This window comes from Drosophila montana, unplaced genomic scaffold (assembly GCF_035044405.1).
Source record: "Drosophila montana isolate Dmon_TW-CO22-7 unplaced genomic scaffold, ASM3504440v1 contig_402_1, whole genome shotgun sequence".
NCBI lineage: Eukaryota > Metazoa > Arthropoda > Insecta > Diptera > Drosophilidae > Drosophila > Drosophila montana.
The window spans coordinates 3,326,259-3,347,934 of NW_026998739.1; the positions used below are offsets into that span (position 1 = coordinate 3,326,259).

Here is a 21,676-nt window from a genome sequence, read left to right on the forward strand (position 1 = left end):
TTACCGTTTTTTTTTTGGGGCACAGCGCATGGCAGCGCTGCTTAAATTTTAATATAAATTTTATCTACATAATGCACTTCTAGGGAAACTTTCATATATAAATAGGTAAAACGTTGATTATGGTGATCTGCCACTATATAATGCTTGGGAATTATTTTAAAAAGTTTTTTTTTCGCGCGAATCCCGATGCAATGTGCTGCATCCCACCTCCCGCCCAACCGACCGAGGGGCGCAGTCGTGTAACGTACGACACGAACCGCGTAGACACTTCACTAACACGAATATCACAATAACTGCGCGGGCCGCCCGACATAAATTTACCGTTTTACCGAAACTCAACTTTTTCTTTCTTCAGAAATCGCGTTGTTTAAACAATGTATTTCACTTTAAGACGCAATTGTTAATGTTTATATATTGCCATTTTTAGTGTATCTGCCATTATTGTTATTTTTAAAAGATTTCGATATGCAAAAATACAAATATTACAACTATAGCGTTTTTATTGACTACCAAATAACAGCGCTGATTTTTCACAAATATAAAGAATGGCAACGCTGCTTAAAGCTGAGTTGCAATTAATGCAGTTTAAGTGAATTGTTAAAATGTGTAGATAATGTTCTTTCGATTAAATGTTGTGCTTACAGTTAATTTCATAATGATTCATTAATTAAAACCACTTTCATTCATATTGAAAAACATATCAATTAAATTGCTTAGATGGAAAAATTAAACTGCGCGCAATTAGGACAGAAAAAATGGTTTGTTCACAAATACAAAGTATGGCAGCGCTGGTTAACTTTTAATATGATCTGGTCAAACCTGAGCTTCAACTAGTGCATTCTTCGTGAATTAAGTGTGTATACACTGTAGCTTATATGAAATGTGTTAATATTAAACTTTATAATTCATAACTTAAAGCCAGTTTGGTCCTACAAAAACAATATGTGCATTAGTTAGTTTACTGAGAAAAATCCAAAGCGCGCGATCTCTCTAAAGGTGAAATGGGTTGATCACAAACACAAACTATGGCAGCTCTGTTTAAAAACATACAAGGTGCCTTTTTTTAAAACGTATTTGGTAACTATGTAGCTTGTACTTAATGCTATGTCTGCATTAAATTTCTCTGAAGTGTATTAAAGTGTATTTTAAGCATTCCAAAGCAATATATTCAGTTGTTAATTATACGTCTGAAGTGCGAGAAATTTGCAAAAAAAAAAAAATGGCTTCTTCGTACAAAGTACGGTAGCGCTTCTTCAATTTTGGAGCCAGCTCCATCTACAGTGTATTTGTGTAAATTTTGTTCGTGTGTTTTTTTTTGTAGATTTTATTCAGTGTTGTTTCTGCATTGAATACCACAAAATTTTATTAGTGAAAAATAAGTTTAATCATTTATTTGTTTAGTGTATTTAGTGCTGTGTTTGTGTTCAATTTCACAAACATATTTAAAGAAAATAAGTTTAATCATTCAAATCAATATATGCAATAGTTGGTATGTCACGAAATTCTTAAGCGCGCCCAATTCGCAAAAAAAGGTGGCTCGTTCATATAAAGTATGGCAGCACTACTTAAATTTTCGAAGGAGCTCCATGTACAAAGTGCCTTTTTTTTTAATTTTCTTTTCGTGAGCGTATGCAGTGCTGTGTTCAATTTCACAAAAATGTTTTTTTAAGAAAAAAAAAGGTTGAATCATTCAAAAGTAATGTATGCAGTAGGTGGTATGGCATGAAATTTTTAAGCGCGCGCAATTTGCAAAAAGGCGGTTCGTTCATATAAAGTATGGCAGCACTACTTAAATTTTAGAGGGAGCTCCATTTACAATTTGCCTTTTTTTTTAATTTCTTTTCGTGTGTTTGTTTTGTGTATTTAGTGCTGTGTTTGCATTCAATTTCACTAAAAATTTAGTAATGAGAAATAAGTTTAATATATGCAGTGGTTGGTAGGTCGTGAAATTCGTAAGCGCGCGCAATTGGCAAAAAAAAAAGATGGCTTGTTCGGTACGGTACGGTACTTCGCAAATTAAGAAGTGAGCTCCATCCACAAAGTGTCTTTTTTTTTAATTTTCTTTTCGTGTGCTTATGTAGTGCTGTGTTTTTATTTAATTAACAAGAAAATGTGTATAAAAAATAAGTTTAATCATTCAAAAGCAATGTATGTCTTGAAATGCTGAAGCGCGCGCAATTTGCTTTTAATCTGGCGGGAACTACGTATGTATGTAAGTACCGTTTCTTATTCGTCTATAGATGTTATTAAGACAATCAAATGCTTCCAATCAGTTGGATTGCTAAGGAACGTTTTTTTAGATCTTCCCCTTTAATTTTAATGTACCGCCCGACGTTGCACAATTTTTTGAAAAGATTTGTTAAATACGAATTACATTATTTATTTCGATTGTAGTCTTAATCTCTATTATCATAAAATATTGCTTGTACCATTCAAAATATTTTCTATTTGTAACAATAAAACCCCATAAGTAGTTAATTGTTCTAAGAAAGCAGACAGTATACAGCTTTTAGGTCATATACACCTGTACGGTGTATTGTGTATACTTATTCATATCAGTTCAAAATTGAATGTTTAACCATTCCAATCACAGCCTTCTGCTCGCTTTAGATAAATCTGTTCAATCCAGATATGGCATTATAACTTCATTGATAACTCTCTTGTTGGTGTGCCACGAGAGATGATGTACAAAGGGCTTGACAATAATAATTAGTCTTTCGTCCTCTAACAAAGTTTTCAAGCCGATAGAGTCATTCATGTATATTGGTAGCTTATAAAACGGGACCACATCCAATGACTCATTAAAATAGCTGAAATGGCTAAAAGTCAAAAAATTAACTATGGTTCACTATGTTAATTATATAAAATATCTTACCTGGACTGCCAAGGCGTAATAACGTCATCATTGGGTCCTCCGATCAGGACTAGCTTATTTAGCCGTTCCATGCCCATTTTAAATGATGTTGAATTGGAGCTAATCTTTTCATTATTAATTAAGGGCAAGAATTCACTATATTGCATGTACAATGCTTGCTCATTCGGGTCGTTCCAGTAGCCACCCACAGATGTGTGTTGACCCACCCTAGAGTAAAATAGTTCGAAGGCCGTCTTCGCCGCAAGATCCGGAAAGATTAGGTGCAAGAAACTAGCTGTAAAGATAAGACAACCATATATGTATATATCTAATCGCTGATCACATATATTTATGTTTATTATACTTCCGTATTGACCCGCTTGGGGTGATGATAACGATATAAAGGTTTTGACATTGTGATTGGATAGACTTTGTATTGCCGCCCTTGCCAAGAGTCCTCCTTGCGAGTAGCCTGTGTAGAATTAAAATTGCACCTATACATACATCCATTTATACCTATCTAATGAAAACAAACCTAACACGATGATCCCCTCTGGATGTAGCTTTCCGATTTGACCTACGATATAATAAATCAATAAATAGATCTGCTTTAAAACTACGCTCGCTTACCTATGTAGTCCCTGATCTGTTCCACTTGCCGCCAGGCATTCTCCAGGCTGTACCAACCACTGAACTTATCACAATTGTACACAACTGTACCCGGATGCAGCTAAATATAAAGAAGAACATTCAGGAATTCTTTTATTGCGTTGTCAGATTGACTTTGAATTCGCCATAGGGGGCATAAACAATAACAAAGAAAGGTCCCACTTACCTTCTCAATATGTCGCACCAGAAGTGTCATAGATTCGGCTCCCGACAGAATACCATGGATTATTACTACTGGTCTGTATGCCAGAGATCCAATAAAGTACATGCACACTATTAGCAAGTGCTTTATCCTCATTTTTGCTCTCCAAACAATATGCGTTTAAACTATTTTTGCAAATATTTTATTTACATACGCACATAAACTGTTAACTGAGGAGTAACATAAACATACTGTTAACGGAGGAGCATATCTATTTTATGTTAACCAACAGTATCAAACCAAAATTGGTATGCAGCTCAAGCAAAATTTCAATTGTTTCGAAGCACAATATATTAACCATGGAAATAAAACTTGCAATCTGGCTAGTGTTTCTTGTTATATATCATCTGTAGTTTAAATACCACATATGCATCAGAGCGATTAGAAATAACAATGCATTATGTTATTTCTTAGGCTTATGTCCATAAAAAAGTAATTTAACAATTTTCATTTGATCATATAAAAAGTTGTAAGTTATTGTTCTGCTCATTTATTCATTTTCAACTTACAAGAAATTTATGTACTTTGCACTATTGAATCTCTTCTTAAATTTAGATCTAGGTGCGGCAAACAATTTAATACATGTCTCTATTGTTACATTTTCATACAAGAAAACTTATCTAAACGCTTTGCGGCAGTTTAGATATTATGCTTTCACTTTTACAATGCGTCATTAAATTACGATTTCAGGGTTAAATAGAAGGTATATCAAATTTGACAACATTTAACAGATGAGGCCAGTGTGGTCTGCCATATAAGGGATTTACTTTTATGTAATTCTGCAGCTGTTTTAACATTATTACTAGTAATAGAAGTCCTCGACCAGGCCGGGCGATGCTTCAGCATTAGCTGCGAGCAAACTTCACCCTGCCACCTCCTCGCTGACAAAGTCCAGCTTGACAACCTCCGCGGGAAGGCACTCCTCAACGTCGACTTCATTCTCCTGCACGTTGATGCGATTAAGGGTCATCGAAACATCGGGCCCACATTTCAGGCCCGCATTTGTTGCTGTTGTTGGTGTGGATGTGGTGCTGACGACATCGTCGGCAACCACAACGGCACCAACTGCTGCACTTGGTGACAATACTGTGGTGGCGGCAGGCACAATAATCTGTTGTGTCGCAGACGTTGCCACGACTGCGTGAGGTTGCTGCTGTTGCTGCGGCTGTTGCACCGCCACTGCCGTCGTTGATGTGGGTTGCTGTATGATGATGTTTTCTGTGATGGTCGGCGTATTGGCCGCTGCAGCTGCCTGTGCAGCAGCCAGGGCGGCGGCCTTTTGCTGTTGCATTTGCTGAAACTGTTTGATAGTCACAGTTGTCGTTGTTGTCTGTGGCTGCAATATGATCTGCTTGGGTTGCTGCTGCTGCGGCTGTTGTTGTATGATGTGTGACTTGAATACGTGATGTTGCTGGACAATGGGCAATTGCTGAACTGTTTGTATGACGTGTTGCACTTGCTGAACGGGCACCTGTTTCGCCGGTATACCAGCATCCTCGAACGCTTTCTTCTTTAGAGCTTGTCGTATTTGGGAGCTACGAGGAGAAAGCGAAGATTGTGCTTGAACAACTGTGCTAGGCTATGTCATGTTCTCTCGCTATGGTTTGACTTACACTGTGCGATTTTTAATGCTTAGACTGATTTTACTCAGATCGTCCGAGAAGCGCATTATGGACGAGTGTAACATGTCGATTTCCTCGTCTGTCCATTTACTGTACGCGTGGCATAGCGAGGGAACATGAAATCAGTTTAGGGTTTATTAGCGCAGCTTCCTACGTTATTGCAGCCGACTCTCACTTACCCGGACGGAGATTCCGCATTTGGATGTAATTGCATTGTCAAATCGCCGAGCCTGCTGAATGCTTGACCAGCTGCCGTGAAAATCTCCCCAACCTGCGCAGACAAGTGAACAAAATTTTAGATGCATTTGTGGCAGCTGTTGTTCGTGCTTGCATGCGTTGCAAATTCAAAACAAACGCGCCTTCTCGCCCCATAAAGCAAACAAATTTCGCTATCATTCGTAGCCGAAGGAGTGAGACGAACTGACAGCGACGTACAGCCGCCAATTTTCCGAACATATTAAATGCCGCTTTGTAATTCAGAGATACGCTTGAGACGCAACTAGTTAGCTGCGACTACTTTAAACATACCTTTGTTGCCGAATTCATAGCCCACTTAAGCAGAATAACTTTTTTTAATACAAGATTTAATATAAGTGTGGTGGTCGAACGATAGACGCTCGATAAGTTATCACTGCAACCCTTGAACTCTAAATTAATCGCATTTTGTTATCGCTACTATTTACAAATCGACTTTCAGTGTTTCCATCAGGCACATCCGCATCTTAGTCGAGATGTGTTCACATGGAAATAATGCCAGACATGCGCGCCTTAATAAATTTGTTTAAAATATGTCCCTATTATGTTAATTGCAAATTAATGACTGCTTGAATATCGAAGGGAACCGGCTGTAGCGCTCCTGGCTTCCATCCCTCAGGCACCTGCATCTCAGTCGAGATGTGTTTATCTGGAAATAATGCTAGACATTCGCGCCTTAATATATTTGTTTAAATTTTGTCCCTATTATGTTAAATGCAAATTAATGAATGCTTGAATATCGAAGGGAACCGGCTGTGGCGCTCCTGGCTTTTTTGTCTCCCGCTCTTGCTCCTTTCTATTCTATATTAATTTTGAAATTTAAACGTTTTAATAAACACACTTAAATATATATACACATCACTTAATCACTTAACGATATAATACTACGAAAAAAACAGTTGACTTATTTAGAGGATGCTGGAACGTCGGTGCCAGCGACTTGCCGCAGCTCATTATTTTCATCTCGGCGCATTTTAAGTGCTCTTTTGGCGAATTCATATTTATTGGTGAGTGTAAGAATTTCTTTCTTCTGCGACTCCAATTGGGACTGAAATCATAACAAATTTGTAGTAAGGCTGATGAAATTTGACACGTATAAAAACATACCTTAAGTGCGCTAATTTGACCAGCTGTCTGGGAAGAAATGTTGGAAGTATCGTTATTTTCATTTTGTTTCAGCCTCTCTTCCAAATCTCTAATTTTATTATACCGATGGCGACATAGTTGCAAACAGTCATTGTATTTCTCATTTGTTTTTCTTACAATCGTCTCCAAGTTGGAATCCGTTTGCGTCTCCACAGTTGTCTGCTTGGCTGAAACTGTGGTTGCGGGATGGGCACTGGCTGAGATGGCTGCAGATGCTGTATATGTGTGCACCTTATTCATAAGATCTATGTTCTTTTGCTTCAAGCGCTTGATTTCATCACGCGCCTTGGCCTGCTCCTCCTGGAGACGTCTTTTTAATATTGCTGTCTCCTCCTTGAGCGGATGGTTCTTTAATTCAATGTTTAATGCAGTCACCATACTCTCCCGTATGAACAGCTCGCGTTGGCAATCCTGCAGCTTCCGATCGAGTACAGCACAGTTACAATTATTATCTAAGTGTGAAATTTTGTTAATTGATTGATTCGAGCTAAAGTTTTGCTAGTTTTTGCCACTCACCTACGGGGTCTGTCATGCATGACACATGTCGCGAATCATTCCAATAAGACTGTCGACGCCGCTCGTCGTGTGTGCTTATTCTTCGATTTCTTCGAACCTCAGACTCCAAGCTTAAGGATTTCTATAAGCAAAGGTAAGCATTTAGAAATGATTTGGGTAATTGTGAGCTTTACCAAAGAACTTACCCTAGGCTGGTTAGGATCACGATCCAAACTCTTTCTGGTAATAGGCGAGGTATTTGAAGCATTTGATTCAAACGAATTATTGCTGTTCCTTAAATCCGTCTCCACCTTCTTGAGAATCTCATTGGTCGTGCAGAGTTTTTCCTCTAAGTTCCGTTTATCCTCCAGCAGACTCGAAATTGTACCATCCAGCCGAATTCGTTCAGCATCGAAGTTGGCTTTGTTGGTTTTCTGTATGCACGATTATTAGATATGCATATACAAATATTATAAATCTTTTATGGTTACCTACCACTACAGAGCATAGTTTATCAACTTCCTTTTGCAACGTTTCAATTTGACTTCGCAATTCGTCAGCATTTCTATTGGCTTCCGTAGTAGCTGCTGCTAGGCGATCCTCCAATTGAGCGGAAGCTATTTTTTGTTGCTGCAAGGCTTCGCTCAGAGTATCCGAGGTGGTTTCCTTGTCTTCTATCTTGGACTGCAGTTCAGCATTGCTCTTTTGCAGTTGGGCATTGTGTTCACGTTCCTTTTCCAAAAGATTTTGCAAGTTCAACACATTCTTCAATTTGACTGTGAGCTTGTGGTTGGTTGTTTCCAGCTCCACCTTTTGAGTCAGCAATGAGTCCAGCTTCAACTGTAGCTCGTTCTTTGAGCATTGTAACTCTTTCAATTTGTGTTCAAATTGGTTAGCCTGTTCGCATATTGTTGCCTCCAGTTCTCTTAGCTTGTCTGTCAAGCTGGACTGCTCGGAGCAGGCGTTGCTCTTTAGAAGCAAAGTTGTCTCCAATTCTGATTGCAGGCGTTGAAGTATATCCCGTTGAGTTGTTAACTCAGTTTGAGCCTGCAGCAATTCACTTTCGAGATTTTGCACCTTCTGAGACAAATTCTCATTGAGATCGTTTGATTCGGACAGAAGCAATTTGACTTGTGTATGCTCGACCACAAGCTTATCAAAATCGACAGCCTTTAATGTTGCCTGCTTTAGCTTTTCTGCCAGATCCTCAATCTTGTTATTCAAAGTTTCGACTTTTTCCAAATATTCAGCTTTCTCGGCAGCATTGGCTTCCAGTTCAACGCCCAACTGTTGCGCCAAGCTCGCTTGCTGTTGCCACTTCTGCTGCTCTGCTTGTAGGTCATTAGTTAAGCGTTTTATTGTCAGTTTGCTTTCATCAACGTCGAACTGTAATGAGCTCTTCTCTTGCTTAAGACTATCCAAGCTTAGCTGATGCTTACTCTTGAGCTCTTCGTACTCATGCATTTGCATCTCATATTTCTTAAGCAGCTCTTGGAAATTATGATTCGAAGACGTTACCATTTCGCGATCTTTCTCTTCGTCCTTTTGCTTGATGCACAATTTAGCTTGTATCTGCTGCACTAGCTTTTGGCTTTCGTCATATAATGATTCCAGCTCGTGTTTTTCTTTAACCAATTGTTCATTTGCTGCTTTGACAGATAACAGGTCCGACTCATTTTCAGCACAAAGTTTGTTACAACGCTCCTCGGACGAGGACAATTGCTTTTGCAGCTTTTCTAAAGTTGTTTCGTAGCGATCCTTGCTTTCCTCCCATTCAATATTGTATTTGCGCATATTTCCTCGATACTCAGTCTCGCTGATCTCAATTTTCTGTAAGTACTCGAGCTTGACATTGTCAAGGTGATCCTTATTCTCCTTCTCCTTCAACTCGAACTCCTTCTTCGCATTATCAAGAGCAATTTGCATGTCGTTGAGACGTTTCTCGTATTGATCCTTGGAGCACTCTACTTCTGCCGCCAGCGAAAGACGCTGTTTAAAGATTTCAACCATTTCTTCAGCCTTGATGCTACGTTCTAGCAACTGCGCATTGGATTCCTGGAGTTTGTCGATGCGATTTGCATCGTCCGTCAATTTGGAAGCCTGTCGATCAAGAAGCTGTTGGTTTTGTCGGGCATTCGCTTGCAGTTCCACTTGCAGCACATCCATGGATATGCAGCGTTCATTTAACTCCTGTAGCTCGGACTGAATTTTTTCTATTAAGTCATCCTTTTGTTGAATTTGCGCATGTAGCCCATTAAGTTCTGCATTCAAATCAGACAATCTGGTTTTAAGTGCTTCGATTTCTTGCTGGGGCACGCTGTCGTCGCTCATCAGAGTTTGTGTACTATTGGACATGAGCAGACTCTCATTGATGGTGTTCTCTTTGACCTTCTCTTGCAGCTCCTCGCAGACCATAGTCATTTCGGCGTGCTGCTTCTCGAGCGATTCGATCTGCCGCTGATAGTCCTCCACTTTGTTGACTATCACTGACTTTTCCAGTAGCGCCGACTCCAAATTAGTCATTTGTTCACGCATCTCGTTAATTGTGCCTTCGGTGGCATCTATAAGCGTATTTTTCTCAGCAACTTCGCTTTCTAGCCTAGCAATATGTGCAAGCAGCTGTTGTGTTCTCTGCTCGTTTTCTTCTGCGCTTTTTGCTGCCACCTGTTGCTGCTGCAGCTCCTCTTGCAGCGCGCTGCACTGATCCCGCAAGCTATCACCGTCTTGCATGCTCTCAATTAACTGATTGGACAAATCCTCGTATTCGCGTTGCATCTCACCGTATTTGGCCTCCAATTGAGCCAGGTTCTCCATGAGCTCCTCATTGTGCGCCTTCAATTGCTCGACAATCGTTGCCTTCGCGCTGCTATCTGAATTTGTCGTCTGCATGAGCGTTTGTTGTATCTGCTCGAAAGATTCCTTTAATGTGGTGATTTCTTGCTGCAAACTTACATTTTGGCTTTGCAGCTTTTTATGTTGCTCCTCCGTGGCTGCTGATGTGCGTTCAAGAGTCTCATAATCTTGCTGCAGTTTCTGATATTTTTCTTGTATGGCATCATACTCCGCCTGCATGCTTTGTATGATCTGATCGTGACGCTGTTGCGCGTTCTCCAGATCGTCGCATTTCTCCTGCAGCAAACCCTTGGCTTCCTCAGCAGAAATAACATCGCGGCTCAGACGGTCGTACAGCTCCGACTTTTCAGCCATATCACTAGTCATCTGCTTGTAGGCGTTCTGCACGCTCTCCAGCTGTGCACGCGTGTTGGCGATTTCTGAACGCAGTTGCTCGCATTTACAGTCAATGGACTGCGCAGCGTCACCATTGGGTGCCGCATTTTTGTACTCCTGCAACAGGCGTTCCAGGTCTATACATTTATCACAGATACGCTCGCAGCTGGTTTCCAGTTCTGGACACATGGAACGCATTTGATCCTCCTTACTGTTGCGCAGCACATCCTTGGACAATTCCTTGAGCGTCTTTTCCAAGTTGACAATGGCCTCTTCCTTTTCGGAGAGCACCGATAACAGCTCATTCTCTCGGAGCTTTGATTTCGTTTTATGGGTTTGAAACTGAAATTCCAATCCGACAGCAGAACGATTTTCCATCTCCAGCCTTTCAATCGTTTGCTTCAGCAACTTCAGTTGCTCTTCGTATTCCTCTATTTTTGTATCAGCTGTTTGCTGTGACTTGCCCAGAGCATCTACCTCGGCCTGAAGGGTTTCACACCTGGAAAAGGCAAAAATAATCAAAATAAGTATAGCTGGATTCGTTATGCTATGGTATTTATGCATGCAAGTGCGAATTTGTATTTAGTTCTCAAGCCCAACATTCCACATACATAGTTTTCTTCAAACAACAGCAATTTGTTATGTCTCCTAGCTTGTTTTCAATTGAATTGGTGTAAATAAAAAATGTATAGTTATATATTATGTGAAAAAGAAAAGTTGGTATAAACCAATAGCGACAGTCAATACTTGCTTATATTGATTATATTATCTATAAATAGTTTTAGGTCTGTATGAAATGCACAACATAAAGAATAGTTGCAATCGGGTCCAACTTTTACGGAACCAGCATTTGGACAATTAATTATAGCGAGCTCCCTAAAAATAGAGACTGCAGCTGCAGACGCTGACAGACAGTATTCCAGCTGAGGTCGCAGCTATAAAAAATAGACACACACAGCACTCACACACATATGCGTAGACGACTATTTACAAACTTAAAGATATTTGCTGCGCTATTGCAATGGCTTTTGTTCATGTAAATTTTACTCACACACTCGTTCGATTGTAGCCCAATTTAATTGAGAGTTACATCAGAGTCACGTTTTGAGAATCAGGAATAGAGTAGGTAAATCAACTGAAGACGTCATCGACCGACGCATGCGAACAGAAGGTGCGGCGGCGCGGAACTGTGTGGGCTATTCGACAGCGAAGTTCAAAATAAACTCAACTTATGGGTACAAATTATTGAGCAACAATTTATCGACGACGTCGCCAAATGGATTTAAGATCGTTTGCTTATCAAATTCGCCGTTGCCATCGCAGAGCGTCAGACGGCAGGGCCGAAATTATTCGCGAAACTGGCTCCCATTACCTATGTATTCCAGCGCTATCAAAACAAAGCGCAAAACAATATTGCGTGAGTGGGTTATAAGCATTTCTTTATCTTCCAGCTTTGAGCTCGCGCATGCTACTTGCTCACGTCGTTCACGGCGACTGATGCAGAAAGACGACGCATATTGAACGCTACGAAATAGAAGAGATCTTACAAAAGCCCACCACGAGTTGAGTTTGTGATTTTTCACGCGCACCTGAAGTGGTGAACTTACATTCAAATTGAAAGCGAACCGCAAATTGTGGGATTGACAAGATATTGATACAAATGAAAACTATTTGAATGGAATTAACGATATTAGATATTGTCTTTTGTTCATTGCAACTGAAGCCTATTACATAAATTTAGTTAGTATATTAACATTAATTATAATTGGTCCAATACTTTAGTTAAAAAGTTAACGAAGCCCATTAAAAGACAAGTGACAGCTTATATTAAGTACACTCACCGCTGCATCAGACTTAGCCGCTCGGACTGAAGCTCGTCAACTTGAGCTGTAGCCGCAACATAGTTTTGGTTTAGACTTTCCCACTCTAAATTTATGTTCTGTTCTAGCTTCTCGAATGTTGTCAGTTCTACCAGATCACGTTCAATCATTTCCTTACTATACATGGAATTTGTGCGTGGTGGAAGCAAATGAGAGCATGCATTTGGTTGTGATTGTCATGAAAGCGCAATGAAAATGATTTGCTGATCTTTTTGAAGTTGCTACACTTACCCTTGTTCGCCAGTTTGAGCCACGCGTGGCGTTAAGGTTAGCGGGGGCAAGATGCGGCTTGTAAGCATCGCGTCTGGTACATCTCCAAAGTTGTAATCAACGGCCGGTTTGAATTCCTCCTCTGTTATCTCAAGAGATTTCATTATGTTTACAGTCTTAGGCGCGTTGAAGGGCTGGTGCTTCATGTAGGAAGTCGATGGGTAGAAACTTGGTTTAGGCAGACCGGAAAGCTTGTGCTGACCATTTGAGCCACCCGATCCATTTGAATTTAAAGCATGCGCCTCATCAATGGGCGCTGGCTCCGGATTTGATGTGGCTGGACACCAAGTGCGTCGCCGATTCTTATTACGCTTATCCGCAATTGTGTTGCTGGTAATTATTTTCAACGAGTCAATTTTGATTCTTTGCTCCAACAAATGAACTTTTATCTGGCTCTCATTTCTACGCTGTTCTTCAGCTAAGCGATCTTTGAGCTCCTTAATTTCGCGCTCAAGACGCTTCATCATGGTCGCATCCGATACAATTTCATTCAATTGTGGTTTTAAACGTATTTTCTTCGCACGCATGGCGAAATTCAATGTCGATTGAGATTCTTCCATTATTGATGGCTTAATACTACATATAATAGAGGTAAAAGCATTGCCTCCCAGTGACGCCTGCAATATACGGGTCAGCTTTGAATCACGGAAGTTGACATATTTGTTTTCCTCATTCTCAGCCAAGCTCTTGATGACGTTGCTTAGAAAATGCAAACTCTTATTTATGTGCCCGCCTTCCTTAAGACGTGCCCCACGCGCACCCGTCTGATCGGCTCGCTCCGAGCCGGCCAGATCCACCAGATTCAGCAAGCTTTGAATAACAGCGTCGTCGTCATTACGATCGGTTTTGCGCGATTCGATTATCTGCGGGTCAGTAATATAAATGTAAATGTAGAGATAGTTTACTAAAATAAAGCTTACAATGCGAAATATGGCATGCGAACGGCTGGAGCGCTCGTTCATTTGGGTTTCCGCCACAGTGCGCTCCTTGTTGCCCATGCAGAGGAACTGCAGCAGATCCTCCTCGCTGGTAATGATGCACTCCTCGCAATTGACATGGACCATGCCGTTGCTTTCGTGTATCTTTAGGTCTTGATTCTTCTTGTTCAGCAAGTCATAGATTTTCTCATTGTAAATCTCTATGTAACCAACACGTAGCAAAAAGTCCCGATCGGTGTGCCGGGCAATCTGCTTGAATATTTCCTTTGCTGCCAGTACCATGACTCCCGGATTGGCTTCATCGCCCATCATGGTGTATGTTTTACCCGACGACGTTTGGCCGTAAGCGAAAATGGTTCCATTAAAGCCCTTCATGCAGGCTTCCACGATATGCTTGGCCATGCAGTCGAATACAATTTGATTATTTGATTCCTGATCGAAAACATAATCTGCAAAATATTTAAAGAAAAAAAAGTTCAACGGCCATCAGCGACAGCTGTCAGTCATTGGCTCCTGCTCGTTCGGCCGTTGGCTTACCAAACACACAGGGATCGGCCTGGCTGTCGATGAGTTGAATTGCCCGTCGGTCCTTCACTTGCCACAATGTGGTTTGGCCTTGCTCGCAGGGGCGCACCTTGATGCAGACTTGTAAGGCGCTCTTTGCAGACATTTCAACAACGTACAGGTAACAATTATTAAAATGGAGAACGACACTTAACGACAGGAATAATAGTTTGCACAAAACATTTACAGTTTATTCGAACAAATGCCGCTTCGCGGTGCTTCTTCTTTTAACTGTGCCAATCAGCGATCTATCAGGCGTCATTGGTTCAATCGATAACTTTTTAAAGATTCTTGTGTTATCGAACAGCTGAGGCTAGATTAAATCGATAATACAGGGCTGGCGAGCCGATTGGCTCGATCGGTGCGTTACGTTGAATGAATAATTTTTGAATACAGATCGTAATGCATTTTGTAAAATTAAACACAATTGGTTGTTCTTTATAACGCAGATTTATTGTAATTTAATAAATATTAATAACCTTCTAAGCACATGGATCTCTACTTAAATTGCTTATGTAACTTGTATTTATCTAACTCATATTATTCTAGCGACTTAACTGCATTGTGTGTGTGTGTGTGTATGTGTGTGTTGCCATAAATTCTTATCCGAATTATATAAATGCAAAAATTGCACTCGGCCTGTTTAAATGAAGCCAAATAAAAGCAACTGACGTAAATACACGTTTTTAAAATGAAACATAGGCATCACATTGCGAAACAGGAAGATAATAAACAAATTTAACATATACTTCTCATTACTTACAATATTTCTTTATTTATAAGTAACATTTATTTCTACGCATTTCCATATTCATGAATGTTAAATGACTCGTGATGAATTGTCTCTGATGGTTTGTTCAATAAACACAATTAAATTAGGACAATATATACCCGAAATTTCGCGCTTAAATAATATGCAAGTAAATTACATTTAAATTAACTGAGGTAGAAAATTACTAAATTAACACATATCTATGCTGTAATAAGGCATGGTTTCAACTCTTTCAGAGATTTTGAAACTAACAATAAACCTAAGATAAATGCGGAGTACTCAAACTGAATGTACATGCAGAAAATCGGACATATTGACATATTTACGACATTTTTAAACACGTGGAAAGAAACCTTTTAATTTAGGCGTGCAGTGGGGTTGTTATGTTTGTCTTCTATAAACGTAGCGCGATCAAAGATTTGTTGAGGTATTTGATTCTATTATATTTTGCCCAAAACAAACAAATTTACTTGTAATTATAGCTAAGCATTTATGTATATGTAGATACATATCAATTTGGTGTATTTTTTTTACTCTTGCTTGGACAATATCGCATAGCTGTGGTTAAATAATAATCAGTTTACTTTGCTTGGCGAATTTATGAAATCTTTCGACTCACTTACGGCTATGCATATTCGAGTTGGCTGAGTTTTCGCACCCATCCAATGGAGAACCTTAAACTAGGCAGATCTATCTGCTATGAAAGTTATATATGTATATATAAGCAAGTACGGCCATACAGAAAATAGTTATATTTTACTGGAAGATATTACGAGTAGTGAGTACATGGGTTACACAATTCTTTTGCTGAGGTAGTTTGGTTTTTTCCGGCTGTTTTGTTGCGGCAGCACGTAATGTCATCCACGTGTATTCCTGAGATATGGTTAGCATTATCAATATATGTTGGCGACTTGAATGGTCAGTAAGCTCTAACTGTGACATGGCACATCTGAATTGTTTCTTTGTTGTTCACAATAACACACATATAGATTTCAAACTGAGATGGATATTTGTTTTTGTGTCAAGAAAGCCCTTTAAAGAGTATTCAATTGGAGTATTTGTGTAGTCCGTTTAAATGCTTAGTTGCTTGCTTTTTTTGTTTTTTTTTTTTATCCACATTGCGGGTGCGTATCTCTTACTAGATTTAATAAACTATTTACAGAATTGGTTACTCATTTCAAATTGCTAACTCTAATTTATATGCCTAGTTCTAGGTTTAAGTTTAGCTTTAGGTATTTTGGAGTTTGAGTTCTTCAATGATTTGAATCTATCTTGGTTCTTGCATTCCTAAACTTCATGTATACACATAACAGGTACATGTGTATATAGATGTATATATTATATAGGATAAGTATGTATTTATATGTATGTAAGTATTCATGCTTTCTGCCCTATTCCAACTCACATACGAGTATTGGTTTAGGTAGTTATGTAGGTTGTATTTGCCTTTTCTTTTTTGTTTTTTTTTCTCGATTTTTAAAAACAACATAAATTCTACTAAAATTTTTAAACGCTGCACATGATATTATTTCATGATTGGTTTCTAGTCCTAGATAACTATAGTATGCATGTATTATACACGTAAACTGGTATACATGAGGATAAGGCTACTCGTTACAAATGTTCCATTTTCTGGGTATACAACTGTTGACGACGACTTTTCAAAAACGACATGCGAATATCGTATTATCGTATTATATCGTTATATCTTTTGCTCTCTTATAAACGACCCCCTAGTTAAGTGTGAATTGCCTCTAGCTTATGTGTGGTGCACGCCCTCATCCTCTGAGTAATTCTCATCGGCATCCGAATTGGCTGCCTCGTTGTTGCTGCCCGACTGATTGTTTTCCAGGCCCAGGCCCAAATCCATTGGCTCTGAGCCGTCGCGTCTAATCTCAGCCTCAGCATCCACATCCACATCATTCGGTTCGCCACCGGCTGCACCGCCAGCACCGAGCAAGTTCGAGTGCATGTGACCCACCGAGCTGAGTGCCAGCGCTCCGTTTGCATCAGGTGAGAGGCTGCTCGCCGGATGCTGCTGGTCGCGTCTCAGAATCGGTTCAATGGACAGTCCACCACCGCTCTGAGCAAATCCGCCTGCTGCCCCAGCACCCGCCAGCTTGCTCAGGTCAAACTGAGCAGGCAGCAGGCCCGCCGGCAATTTGTCCAGGCTGTGACCCATTGCATTTAACTGTGCCATTTTAGCGGCATGCAGGGCGGCTGCAGCTGCGTGCTCCTGCGACATGCCCATGCCTGCAGCAGAGAAGAAGAAAGAGATCAGTATACAATATAAGTGGGGCTCAATGTTGCTCTGCTTTACCGAACGTATTCTCCGTGATGAACTGCAGATAGGTGTCTAGCAACGACTGGCCAGCATTGCTGTTGTTGGGCAGTTGAACCCCGCCAGCTCCGGCGCTCAGGTCTTTTTGTTGGCCCAAGGCGGCCGCTGCAGCTGCTGCCGCGGCAGCCTCGTTTCGCATGCGTGAAATGGTTGTGTTGGCATGTCCAAAATTGCTTAGTAAACTTTCATGGTAGCGGCTTAGATCATTGGCGTTGTTGCCATAGAGTACACTGCCGGTGGTCAGATCTTCGGGGTCATCGTCGGAGTCCTCAGCATCGTCCAGCGGTCCGCCGCTGGCATTGCTTAGGTCTAGCTTTTGTGAGCCATTGCCACCGTTGCCAGCACCGCCACTGCTGCCGCTTCCACCAGTGGGTGAGGCGCGGGCACGCAGCTCAGCGGGTGAAATCTTAACGCCGGCCTTGGCCAGCAGACGCGAGGCGAGATCTGGGTCGAAGGCGCTGGGCATAGGCAGCACGGGCAGATCCTTGGTGGAAATGCCGCGATGCTGGCGAGACATGTGCGAGTGTAGCGAGTTTCGAGACTTGGCCACCGTTCCACAAAGCACGCAACGATAGCCGGGACAGACGGTGTGCTTGTCCTCTAGGTGGGTACGCAGCGTGTGTGCCGAGCGGTAGATTTTGCCACATTTCGGGCATGGCCTCGGATCTGTAGCACGGACACGCATTTCCAGGGAACGACGCGTAACTGTGGGAAAAATTGAAAAAGTAATTAAAAATTATTAGCAAAACAGTTCAAAATGTCATTGGAATGGAGAGCCCAAAAGGAATTTGTGCAGCTCTTTGAGAATTATATATCCATTCGCTTAACTTTTCATCGATTGCTCTTTATTATTAACCAAAACATAATTGTCTCATCCAGTCGTACATAAATTGAAGATACATTATTAGGAGCTACGTATTTCAAACAATTAGCCAACTAAAATATTTATAAATTATATATTAAGGTTATTACGAGTATATATATATATACATATATCTATATATATATATATATATATATAAATAAATGTATATATATTCATTATGGGCTATACAACTGTAAAATTGTCCGTGTCGAAATGGATAATAATATTAATTATACCGCAACGATTTTGATCGTTTAATTTGTTTATTCAAATAAAACTCGCAGTGTAGTCAAGTTTTAATTTTTGTTAGATTTTTTTGGTTTTGCTTTTTGATTAACATTATAGGAACCTTTTTACGTATGTTTTCGCTCTCTCGTTTTCTCCAGCTTTCTCTCTATCTATGCTTAATGCTCTTCACATACTATGCGAAATTATAATTCAATCGACAATTTTGAGCTTTTCTTTTTGAATTTTCTCTAATAAAACTGCAACTCCTCCCTTGTCTCTATGTACGTGTGTGAGTGTGTAAATTTTCAACTTAAAATTTTTTTTTCATTATGTTTTGTTTATTATTATTATTATTTTTTTGGCTAAAAATATATTACGCAGGCACATTCTATTTTGTAGTATCATTATAATTAATTATAATAACTATTTATAATTGTTTCTGCTTGGTATTCAGCTCATTATCTACAATATCTCCATTTCAATTCGGTTTATGCTAAAACGCTTATATTATATACTATAAATTGTGTGTAGTTGCTTTTCCTATGTACGTATAATACTGGAGTTACGAGTTACTAGTACCGTAAAGCGCCTTCTAGGGTGTAGTTTCTCAATCATTGGATTGTTGAATTATTCTACACCTCACTAAATTACAGTTAACTTGCAGCTCTGCTACGCCTCATAGGTGACAAAATGTTAATAGTAGTGTGTATACCCTACATATGGAATTATTATTATTATAATCATAATCATTTGGGCTCTTTACAGTGTACATATCTCTAGCTTTGTATGTTAAACATATAAAGTTGCACATACGCAGTAGTGGAAGTACGAATATGTACTATTAAATATAGTATACTATATTGAATATAGGAACGTAATAATTGTTGTATGCCAGCTTCGCATCGTTAATGTCATCACAAGGAAGACCTTAGCCTCCAATCACTAGCCCCAGTCGAAGCCCTTACAATGCCAAGAAATTCAAATGACTTTTATTTAGGAGTCGGCTCCTTTAACTCTTGAAATTTTGATTATTTTTTGTTCTAAGCTCGAGTCTATTAAAACGGATTTGAATAGAAAACAATTTTTTAATTTAAAAATTGAAAACCAGAATATATTCAAATGGCGCTTAGTTGCAATTTTCGCTTTCAACTAGCAATAAAAAATGAAACCGTTTTTAGAGAAACAATAGGATAATATTCAAATTTCTTGCTTTAGTTTTGGAACCGTTCAGTGGCTCAGGCTTAAGTAACGATCCTGGCACAGGCTTTTTGGCTATCTAAGATAGGCGCGAGTGTCCCGAGTTTGGGCTTAGAATTATTGTCGCCATTGACTGAAAGCAGCAATCTAGAAAGCTTTGTTTGGTACTAATGCGAGTATCTGCGGACATATTGAATTGGATGGGGGTACCGTTCCGTACCGTAGGGCGACACTAACTAGTTGGCCGCTTCGCTTTTGAATTTAAAATCGGGACCGCCTGCGAATGGGCCGCCCGAAGAGCGCATGGCCTTCATTTTGGCCCACTGCAGTGTGTGCTTAATACGCATGTGATTGCGCACCGAATTGGGATGGGCGAAACGCCGACCGCACTCGATCACCGGACAGACGGGACTGTCGCGCGGATAGTGCCTGTCCAGATGCTGGCGGAAGACGCGCTGCTCCAGCGGCGTCTCGCACAGCGGACAGGGCAGCATGTAGTTGCTGCCGGCGTTGCTGCTACTGCTACTGCCGGCAGCTACACTGGCGCCATTGCCGGCACCGGCTCCACTACTGCTGGCTATGGCCGAGGCTGTGGCGGAGGCGGTTGCAGTAGCTGCTGCCGCTGCTGCTGCGGCGACCGCTGCTGCCGAGGTGTTTTGGAATATATCAGGAAAATCACGAGAGCGGCTCAGCGCGATAGTGCGCGCCATGAACAGATTGGCGGTCAGCTGTTGCTGATGGGATACGGAAACGGACTGCTGCAGTTCATCCAGATATTGCTGTTTTTGTTGATGCTGTTGATGTTGTTGCTGTTGCTGCTGCTGATTAATCTGTGCCTGTGCTTCGTGGCGTGGGCGATGATGCGACGATTGTTCGCTTTGCTGTTGCTGTTGCAGTTGATGTTGCTGCTGATGCTGTTGCAGTGTCTGGTAGAGCGTCGATTCACTGGCCGGACAGGAGCGCTTCATGGTCAATGAAATGGCCGACGACGCTGAGCTGGACCGCTCATCCTGGTTGTACTCGTGCTCATTCTCGCTGTCGTTCCACGAACGCGCCGAGGGTGTTGGCGATGAGTTTGTCGAGCGATTCTTCTTGAACATGCTACGATTATTGTTACTGTTATTGTTGTGACTAATGGTATTGTTATTATTATTGTTATTATTGTTGTTGTTGCTGCGACGCTCAAAGAGCTGCGCCAGCTGCGGTCGCTGCATCAACTTGGCCAATTTACAGGCGGACGGTTGGCGATCCGCTGCGTGTGCCTCGTGCGGCTGCTCCTCAACAGCAACATCCATGGCCTCCTGTTTGATGCTCGCCTGCTGCGTGCTGAGGAATGTACCTGCAGTTGAATACAGTTGTGTTGCGGTGCGGGGAGAGGAAGTCAATTGGAAATCAGAAATGAGTTGGCAAAGTAAAACATTTCGGTATGATGCAGATGCAACATTTCTATACGTCTCGCCCAATTTAGATTGCATGAGTTGAGTGTTCGTGTATGTGTGTGTGTTCGTGTGTGCATTTGGGTGTGCTTGGATGTAGCTATGACCAAGTGTGACCACATTTTCATCCACTGACAGCGTTCAGGCATTGCAGCAGCAACAACAACCACAACAGCAGAACTGAATAATCCTCCTAACTGCATTACCAATTCGAATCCAATTTTTTTACTTTTTTCTTTTTTGCAATACCATATTTGTTACATAATTTGTTCAGATATCTCGATTTCAATGAGTTACTATTTATCAGAGAGTGCCAATTTGGTTGTTCTCGGTTTTTGTGCTCAATTTTGGTGGGAAAACATTCAGTTCTAACAGTTAAAATTGCTTTTACTACCCGTACACACACATTGATCGTCCAGTTATTGCCAATTCGGGTGTCTTAACTTCATAATTTTATTAAGTATACATTCAGATGGGAGTCTATTATTTGTATATATATATTTTACACATAAGTATATATAGATTTGTATTACAGGCAGGCAAGCAATATATATATATGTATTTGGCAAACGGTTCAGTTACACGAATTAAAAAACAATAAGTAAAAGTAATTAAAATAAAATTATAAATGAGCTCTTAAAATATTACAAGCAAATAAATAAATTATACTACATATTCGATAAGGCAGAGAAACTCACAAACATTTCAATTTTA

At 40.5% G+C, this 21,676-nt stretch overlaps 4 protein-coding genes across 8 annotated transcripts in view; all 4 read right to left on the reverse strand.

The window, feature by feature from the left end:
- Nucleotides 1-2,364: 2,364 nt before the first annotated feature.
- On the reverse strand, nt 2,365-3,876 carry Ppt2 (palmitoyl-protein thioesterase 2). The gene is made up of 6 exons (XM_064697357.1): nt 3,690-3,876; nt 3,485-3,584; nt 3,390-3,431; nt 3,219-3,326; nt 2,876-3,149; nt 2,365-2,819 (listed from the first exon to the last, which is right to left on the reverse strand). The coding sequence occupies exons 1-6, from the start codon at nt 3,819-3,821 to the stop codon at nt 2,621-2,623; spliced, it is 855 nt and encodes a 284-aa protein (XP_064553427.1). The 5' UTR covers nt 3,822-3,876; the 3' UTR covers nt 2,365-2,620.
- A 323-nt stretch (nt 3,877-4,199) lies between these two features.
- On the reverse strand, nt 4,200-5,981 carry LOC135439302 (general transcriptional corepressor trfA). 2 transcript variants are annotated; one of them, XM_064698006.1, is made up of 4 exons: nt 5,876-5,981; nt 5,527-5,618; nt 5,339-5,437; nt 4,200-5,260 (listed from the first exon to the last, which is right to left on the reverse strand). In XM_064698006.1, exons 1-4 carry the CDS (start codon nt 5,891-5,893, stop codon nt 4,588-4,590), a joined length of 882 nt encoding a protein of 293 aa, XP_064554076.1. In that variant the 5' UTR covers nt 5,894-5,981; the 3' UTR covers nt 4,200-4,587. The 2 variants fall into 2 exon arrangements, with proteins under 2 accessions (XP_064554076.1, XP_064554077.1); XM_064698007.1 differs by lacking the exon at nt 5,339-5,437.
- A 431-nt stretch (nt 5,982-6,412) lies between these two features.
- On the reverse strand, nt 6,413-14,345 carry LOC135438855 (paramyosin-like). 2 transcript variants are annotated; one of them, XM_064697384.1, is made up of 9 exons: nt 14,097-14,345; nt 13,542-14,008; nt 12,583-13,484; nt 12,313-12,468; nt 7,739-10,970; nt 7,450-7,677; nt 7,265-7,385; nt 6,710-7,200; nt 6,413-6,650 (listed from the first exon to the last, which is right to left on the reverse strand). In XM_064697384.1, exons 1-9 carry the CDS (start codon nt 14,227-14,229, stop codon nt 6,507-6,509), a joined length of 5,874 nt encoding a protein of 1,957 aa, XP_064553454.1. In that variant the 5' UTR covers nt 14,230-14,345; the 3' UTR covers nt 6,413-6,506. The 2 variants fall into 2 exon arrangements, with proteins under 2 accessions (XP_064553454.1, XP_064553455.1); XM_064697385.1 differs by lacking the exons at nt 12,313-12,468; nt 12,583-13,484; nt 13,542-14,008; nt 14,097-14,345 and adding an exon at nt 11,523-11,669.
- Nucleotides 14,346-14,554: 209 nt separating this feature from the next.
- The window catches only part of ab (abrupt), a 35,015-nt gene continuing 27,893 nt past the window's right edge, over nt 14,555-21,676 (reverse strand). For 2 of the 3 annotated variants that reach the window (XM_064697826.1, XM_064697825.1), the window contains exons 6-7: nt 17,216-17,941; nt 14,555-17,148 (exon numbers count right to left, since the gene is read on the reverse strand). In XM_064697826.1, the coding sequence (XP_064553896.1) occupies nt 16,655-17,148; nt 17,216-17,941 (1,220 nt within the window). In that variant the 3' untranslated portion in view covers nt 14,555-16,654. Of the gene's footprint in view, nt 17,149-17,215; nt 17,942-18,285; nt 20,866-21,676 lie in introns of those variants that run through there. The other variant, XM_064697828.1, reaches the window with a different exon arrangement.